This window comes from Oenanthe melanoleuca, chromosome 2 (assembly GCF_029582105.1).
Source record: "Oenanthe melanoleuca isolate GR-GAL-2019-014 chromosome 2, OMel1.0, whole genome shotgun sequence".
Lineage (NCBI taxonomy): Eukaryota > Metazoa > Chordata > Aves > Passeriformes > Muscicapidae > Oenanthe > Oenanthe melanoleuca.
The window spans coordinates 88,809,173-88,816,611 of record NC_079335.1 but is presented as its reverse complement, the minus strand read 5'-3'; the positions used below and the strand labels follow the sequence as shown (position 1 = coordinate 88,816,611).

General features: G+C 51.1%; 1 protein-coding gene across 2 annotated transcripts; it reads right to left on the bottom strand.

Annotated features, from left to right (window-relative positions):
* Window positions 1-694: 694 nt before the first annotated feature.
* On the bottom strand, window positions 695-3,967 carry ID4 (inhibitor of DNA binding 4). 2 transcript variants are annotated; one of them, XM_056483860.1, is made up of 3 exons: window positions 3,276-3,967; window positions 2,608-2,666; window positions 695-2,186 (listed from the first exon to the last, which is right to left on the bottom strand). In XM_056483860.1, exons 1-2 carry the CDS (start codon window positions 3,672-3,674, stop codon window positions 2,622-2,624), a joined length of 444 nt encoding a protein of 147 aa, XP_056339835.1. In that variant the 5' UTR covers window positions 3,675-3,967; the 3' UTR covers window positions 695-2,186; window positions 2,608-2,621. The 2 variants fall into 2 exon arrangements, with proteins under 2 accessions (XP_056339835.1, XP_056339836.1); XM_056483861.1 differs by having other exon boundaries at window positions 3,269-3,961.
* Window positions 3,968-7,439: the final 3,472 nt, after the last annotated feature.

Sequence of the window (7,439 nt, the reverse complement as noted above, 5' to 3'; positions counted from 1 at the left end):
TCACAAAAGTAGTTGGGAGGCTCAGGGTAAGAGGTTTGTGACTTGATTTTACAAGAACACGTATTTTGCTCATTAACCAAAATCACAGCAGCAGAACTAGGGGAATACAATGCAGGCACCCACGCCCCATCCTTGAAGTCCCAGCTCAGCCTGTAAAATGCCTGTGCCTTTAAAGCATTTCCACTGACAGGAGGCCCTGTGTTTGCAGATGTGTTAGCCACTTTTTGATTTGATCTTTACACAATTATTTTGATAAAGAAAGTGTTGGTCTTGTTGACACTATCACTGTAGTCAATACCTAATGACCCCCATAGTTAATTTCCTTATAAATATTTAACTTAATAGAAGTCCTCCCTTGGGTTATAGTACTTTTGACACTTGTATAATCTGAAACAAATCCTCTTTTTTAGTCAAACAGCCCATGTTCCACACACAGTTGGCTAGCTATTTACAAAGCACCCAATTAAATCCTGCTTAATGCTCCCACTCTGAGAATCCCATTTCACTAGTGCGCAGGCTACTGATCACACAAGATGAGGATCTTTCACTGAGCCTGGACACAAGTTTACAGCCAGCAGGACTTCACTGTACAAGAGCCTGCCGTAAAAATAATTCACCCGTCAAATGCTAGATACAAATAGCGAAGAGAACGTGCAAATTCAGAGGATTGAAGAAATAAGCTGAAGAATCACAGTTAAAGACAAGTAAATCTAGTTTAATGTTCACATGTAGTAGTTACACATCACAGAGATTAAACAGGATTTTTACTGTAACATAGCTGCAGTGAAATGTAAGTAACTTTGTACTAGAAAAATAATCTTGACGCAGTTATCCTATTTTTGGTCTACTTAGGTTCATTTTAAGATGAGTTTACATCACTGATCATAATGACTTTGCCCATGTGCCTTTCTGCAGTTCACTATTAATACTCTTTGGACGGAGGAAACAGCAACTGTTTTTGTTAATGGTTTGCCCTTTGGCTGCAAGCAGAGAACAGTTTTCAGTTTTTCAGCAATTAATAAGCTGTAAGAACACAAGTTTGCGATAAAACCTTTTGGTGATAAATGAAGTTCCCGAGCAAATTTCTTATCTAATTCAAGAGCAGATTTAAAAAAAAAAAAAAAAAAAAAAAGCTTAGAGATCTAAAGCATTGCCCCCATAATGCAAAAAAAACTAGATAGAATTTGTTTTTCTCATCTCAGTAAAAAAACACTACACCTTACTGCTACTTCTATAGAATGCACTAAAAACCCCTGTGCCTAAATGACAAAAGTGTAGTCTCAAAATGTATAATACACTTACAAACATTTTAAGTCTAGATTGAGGAAAACACGTTGTATGGACTCCAAACAAGTTTATTTGCAATTAGACACGTCATGCAATCATGCAGGACCACTAGCTAAAGCTGCACCTTTCGAGTCTAAAGGACATTTGGGGACAAAAAAAGTCCTAAACATTCAAGATATTTCCATATTAGCAGCTCCACACTTGAGCTGCAGTTTTCTAAAGAGATATTCCCACAGATTAAAAAAAACATACACACCTTTATAATATTTACAAAAAAATATTTAATTAAAAATATTTTATAATTACAGTAGTCTATTAAAGCATATACTTTTCTCACACTTATAGAACATCTCTATATATACACAGTATGAAATGTCACTCATTTGTCTATACAATATGTAACATTCCTGCAGGGAGAAGAAAGTTCCCTGGGCCCCAATAAAATCCATCTATTTTAAACAATAGATGTCAAATATATCTACAAATGCTCTGGTAGATTAGTAAAGCTTCAAGATTCGGCTGCTCGGTCCCTCAAGAGTTACAAGGTTTCTAAAAGTCTGGTCTAGGCTCGGTCCTCTATCCCGGGGCAGAGTCGCAACTTTTCCCGCTGCCACCGTGGGACACGCCGCCGCTCACAGCTGGCCGGGAACGACGAGAAGAGACGGAACCAGGGGGAAGGGGGAAAGGACACGGGGAGCTGGGAGGTGGCGGGCGGGGAGGGGGACGGGACCGCTACGGACGTGAAAATGGTGAAAAGGCTGGGCTCTGGCGGGGTGAAGCATGGGAACTGCTCGGGGGGTTGGACGGCTCCTTCCTCCGGTGCGGCGGGGCAGGGCCGGGCCCCCCCGCCGCCGCCCGCCCCCCGCGCTGCCTCTGCGCGGCGCGGCGCCGCCGCACACCTGTGGGAGAGGAATGAATAGAGGGGGTGTGTGAACCGCTCCGCTCCAGACCGACTGGCGCCACCAACAAAACACAAGACATGCTTGATCAACAACCCAAAACAAACCAGGTCAAACAACAACCGCAGCTCCCAGGCTGGGCCAGGCGGAGGGAGGGATGCGCAGCTGCACGCCGCAGCCAGAGGCGCTCCGGGGGGAGGGGGAGTGTTTGGGGGGGAAAAAAAAAAACCCCAACCACCCGGTAATTAGGAAAAATAAAACAACCACCCCGTAATTAAAAATAAAACCCCAAAGCCGCCTGCAAGTATTTCTCGTGGGGCTCTGGTCCCCCTTCGGCAGGCTTCCCACAGGAGGATGCGGTGCTGCGCCGCGGAGCGCTGCGCTCCCCCCGCCCGCGGCCCCGCGCCCGCCCGGCACTCACCTGGGGAGCGGCGGTCAGCGGCAGAGGATGCTGTCCCCCGGCTTGTTAACAGAGCCTGCCTGCGCAGCAACCAGACACGGCAAATTAACAACCGGCGAGAAACCACACCGAGACACCCCCTCCCCACTGCCCAGACCCCTTCCTCCTGCAGCACCCGGGCAGCACCACAGCCCCGCCGGGAGCGCTCGGGGAAGCCCCCGGGGGGACGGAGCCAAGGGGGGCACCGCAGCGCTGCGGCAAGCCCGGGGTGCCGGGGAACGCCGCTGCCCGCGCCGCCGGGCTGCCACCGGGGGTCCCGTACCAGGGAGTCGCTCCCCCATTCCCGCCCCTCCAAAGCACGCCGCGTTCCATGCGCACGGCCCCCACAGCCCCTCGCTACACGGCGCGCAGGCTGGAAAGCGCACAACAGCGCGCCCGCTCCCGTGTGTGCAAACACGCCGGCTACAGGTACTCTCTCTCTCGGCTGTAATTACACGGCACACCGAGGGGATGCGGGCACCCACCGCGCACCGCCGGGGCGTTCCTGCGCCCGTCCGCCCCGTCCCCTTCAGGAGCCACGGCTTCTGGGCAGAGCCACGGGCTCCTGAGTGCCGGCACATCCCCAGGGCGCTCACCATCGCGCCGCTCCGCATCCCGCTCCCCGCGCTCCTGTGTCACGCACCTCTTACCGGGTCAGTGTTCAGGGCCGTCAGCGGGGTCCGGGGGGTGCCCGCGGGACAGCTGCCGGGGTGCAGAGCGGGCGGCGGCGGCTGCTGCCGGAGCAGCGCTGGGTGCGTCTCCAGAGCCAGCTGCAGGTCGAGGATGTAGTCGATGACGTGCTGCAGGATCTCCACTTTGCTGACCCTCTTGTTGGGAGGGATGGTGGGCACCAGCTTCCTCAGCCGGCTGTAACAGTCATTCATATCGCACTGCAGGCACAGCGCCGCCGGCTCCTCGCCCGACGGCGGGCCCCCCTTGCAGCCGCTGTGCTCGGCCAGGCACCGCAGGGCCGGGTGCCCCCCGCCGCCGCCCGCCACGCCGGGCTGCGCCTTGCGGCTGGGGTGCCGGACGGGGCTCACGGCTTTCATGGTGCCGCAGGGAGGGAGGGAAACCTCCCTCTCCACCACCGCCTGGCGCTGCTGCCGCCGCGACCTCGGGAAGCCGCGCACGCACCGCCCGCAACGGGAGCGGAGCGCGGCCGCAGCGCCTCGATGGCGTTAACGGCGCCCGCCGCGGGGGTGCAACGAGAGGCGCTCGCAGAGCCGCGCGACACCAGCGGCTCCGCGGACCTCCCCGGCCCGATAAAAAGAAAAATAAAAAATAATTGTTTTCTTAAAATGAAAAGCTCGCGCTCCGCAGCCGCCCAGCCACGAGCACGACCGCCGCTGCCGCCGCCGCTGGCCGCGCCGCCCCCTATATAGCGCGGGGCGCGGGCGGGGCGGGCGGCGCCGGGGGGAGGCGGGGGCGCCGCCGCGGCGCGGGCGCGGGGGGGCGCCGCGGGGCCGCGCCGCAGCCAATCGGAGCGCGCCGGGCCCCCCCGCGGCGCGGCGGCGGCCAATGGCGGCGGGGCGGGGGGCGGGCGGCGCGCGGGCCCCCCCGAGGAGGAGGAGGAGGAGGAGGAGGCGGCGGCGGGGGCGGGCCCGGGGAGGAAGGACTGCGGGAATGCGGGCGGGACCCGCCGCCCAGCGGCTCCCGGCGCCGTCCCCGCCGGCCGGAGCGCAGCCCCGCGCCAGCGGCGCCGCTCCCCGCCGCCCGGCCCGGACCGAGGCGGCTGCACCCGCCCTCCCATCCCTCCCCCATTCCCTTTCCCGGGAGGGTTGGCATCTCCCGGGGTGGTGAAGCGCGTTTTTATCCTCTCGGTGTAGGAGACTCACTCCGGCTTTACACATTTTTTGAGGGACTTGGTTTACAGGCAGGGAAAATCCCAAGCAAAACTTGAGTGTGGAGGAGAGGGAAGGAGGAGGAGGGTTTAGGGACTTCAAGCAAAGCAATGCCAGGGAACATTAAATTAAAGCACATAACTATTAAAAATGCATGGAGATGGAGTATTTAAAATTCCTCCATGACATATAATATTAATCCGTTTTATGTAAAATTCATACCTGTAACTTAATTTGGTCCATTAATGCACCAGATCACGTATTAGTAGATGTACCATGTTTTAAATATGATGCTGGAAATGTCCAGAGTTCTGTACTTTGAGACAGAGCATTAAAATTAACAGATATATACTCCTGAGTCCTGCTTAAGTCATCTTGTGGCAGATTGTAACCTTTTAATTTAATAATGCAGTGTTGAAACTTCCTGTTAATTCTGCTAAGGATTAAGAGCCACTGCGTGTTTGAATGGGACGCCGGTGTAAGAAATTTGGCGCCCTATCCTAGAGATGCTGCAGCACTGCAAGCTGTCCGTGAGTGAAGCAGGGCTGGCTGCTCGGGCAAAGGGCTGAAGGAAGGAGTAAAGGCTGCAGGATCTGCCCCTAAGCTTGTAAGTCAAACCCAACGGAAGGGAAGAAATCCATAATGGTGATTAATGATTACATGTCCCCTCCAAGCTTAGTCACAACGGGTGATATATAAAGGATACAGTGGGAAGCTGTCAAACCCAGAACTTGAATGAGGGGTGAGGCTGGATCATCTGAAGCGTATAATGAAGCACACTGGAATTCTCTCTCACCTCTTAAAGACACATGTTTTGAGGCTCTGCTTAGAAATGCCCAAACTCTTGCTTTCCTTATTTTGTCCCACATTGCCACTGCAGTTAGGCTCCTCTCAGCTCAAAATCCAGGTGTGGGGTGTAAATCTTTGAGGTGTTAATCTAGAATGAGGTCTAGATTTGTATGCTACATCATGAGCACTTGATGAGAAGGTGTATTTTCATTAGCTGTGGTCTGGATGATCCCAATTCTGTTGTAGTCATTGATTTTATTCAGTGAAACTCCTTGCAGGCACAGGCCTTAAAGTGTATGTTATGGTTATTTTGTCTGTTTTCAGGAGTCCTGGCAATATGGACAGATAAGATGTGCTGTCTAGAAAAAAAAATACATTGTAAATTGTGGTGAAAATGCAGGCTCAAATCTTGCTGGTGCCATTTAATTAAAATCTGAATGAAACTAGATACCCTGTAATATTGGGCTGTTCTGTTTGTACCGAGTCCCCTCTGGGAGCTCTGCTGATCTCACTGGAAATCTCTGGGAAACACCAATATATAACTGGTTCCTCTCCAGTCCTCCCAAGCTAATTTGGACAGATTATTTCCGTACACGCACACAAATGCACGTGAACACAGGCATACACACACCCTGGAGCAGCAAATCCACTGAGACCACACTGGTTCTCGAAGATGACTCAGTAGTCCTGTAAACTCATGAAATGCCCCAAACCTCTTTTTCCATCAGGTACTTCCACTGCAGAGGGTACAAAGGAAAATCCGAGGGTCTGCGAGCGCTGAAGTTGCGAGAGGATCGCGTGGCTAACGTATCACAGTGAGATCTGTGGGAGAGGGAAAAACAGCCCTCCCCTTCAACTACCGTATAAATATTCAGGGTTTTCCTCTAGTAACTCCCTTTGATACTCATGAAGCTGATACATGCTACTCCGACATGCTTGGCTGAATAATACGCACCAATTCCCTGTCAACAGCGGGGCTGCTTTTGCTCTCCTTGAAGTCAGCGGTGGTTTTGTCGTTGGCTTAAGTGGGACCAGGTTAGCTGGCTGCTTTTGTCAAAATTTTGGGTGGATGTGCTTAGTAAATTGCTTTAGAAATGGGTTGGAAAGCCCAGAATGTTATCCATCTAGGTGGGCATAGTAAAACTCTTCATCTCTAAAGAGGCTTGTACACAAGAAAGAGGGACAGGGGCTATTGTTCATGCTTTGGTCCTATTATTGATATTTTTCATTACGTGAGTATGTAGGGATTAACACTTCTGTTTTCCACTGGATCAAGTTTGGATTTTTAAATAAACTCTGTGCATCTTTAAACATCTGGTCCCTTTCTGGCTGGCCGGAGGAGTTTATCTGTCTTGGCTGGGTTTTTTCTGTGCTCTCTTCCCACATCCAGAGTCCAGATTCATTTCTGTTGTAAGAAACTCTTGCAATATTACCACAAGATTCTTGATAATGCTTGACTGGACCAGTTTGGTCTATTAAAAGAGATTCAGTGAGTTCAGACCACATCATAGGTGTTCTCTGAAGATTAGAAAAGTCACTTTTTATTCAAACCCAAAGTAAAACAAGTTGAAAATGAAGATGTAATGACTGGCCTTGTATACCCTGTGTCATGAGGATAATATCATTGAATTTAACGAGAATGAGTAATGTATTCTGAATTTGTCAGCACAAGTCTGAATATATGACCATGCCATTGACTCCACATGAAAAAATAAACCTGAGACATTGATGCTGTCTCTTGAGTCATGGCACCAGGGAAAGGGGACAGTCCTTCCAAGCACAGAATGTGTGACATTTCCTCTGACAGCACTCTGGATCCACAGATGTTTGTGCATGATATGATGCCATTGAACCAACCGTACCACATTAGTTAAAATAGTCTCTGGACAGATAAAATTTGAAGGGATCACACTCAGGTATGCAGAGGGAAGCAAGCAATCATCGTGGTTACTTACACAAGGTTACTTGCTATACCTACCTTAAGAGGGCATGAAATGCACACAAATGCTCAATGCATTTTTATTCTTAAGCAGGTTATAAACAGTGGTTGAGTCAAGTGTCCTTGTTTTTGAGCTTGGGGCACACCGTGTCAGAGCAGTGCAGTAAAATCCCAAGCTTTCCTTTGCTGGAGGCTGATAACTGGTGTGACAAGTTTCATCCTGGTGGGCATAAAGATACATGAGA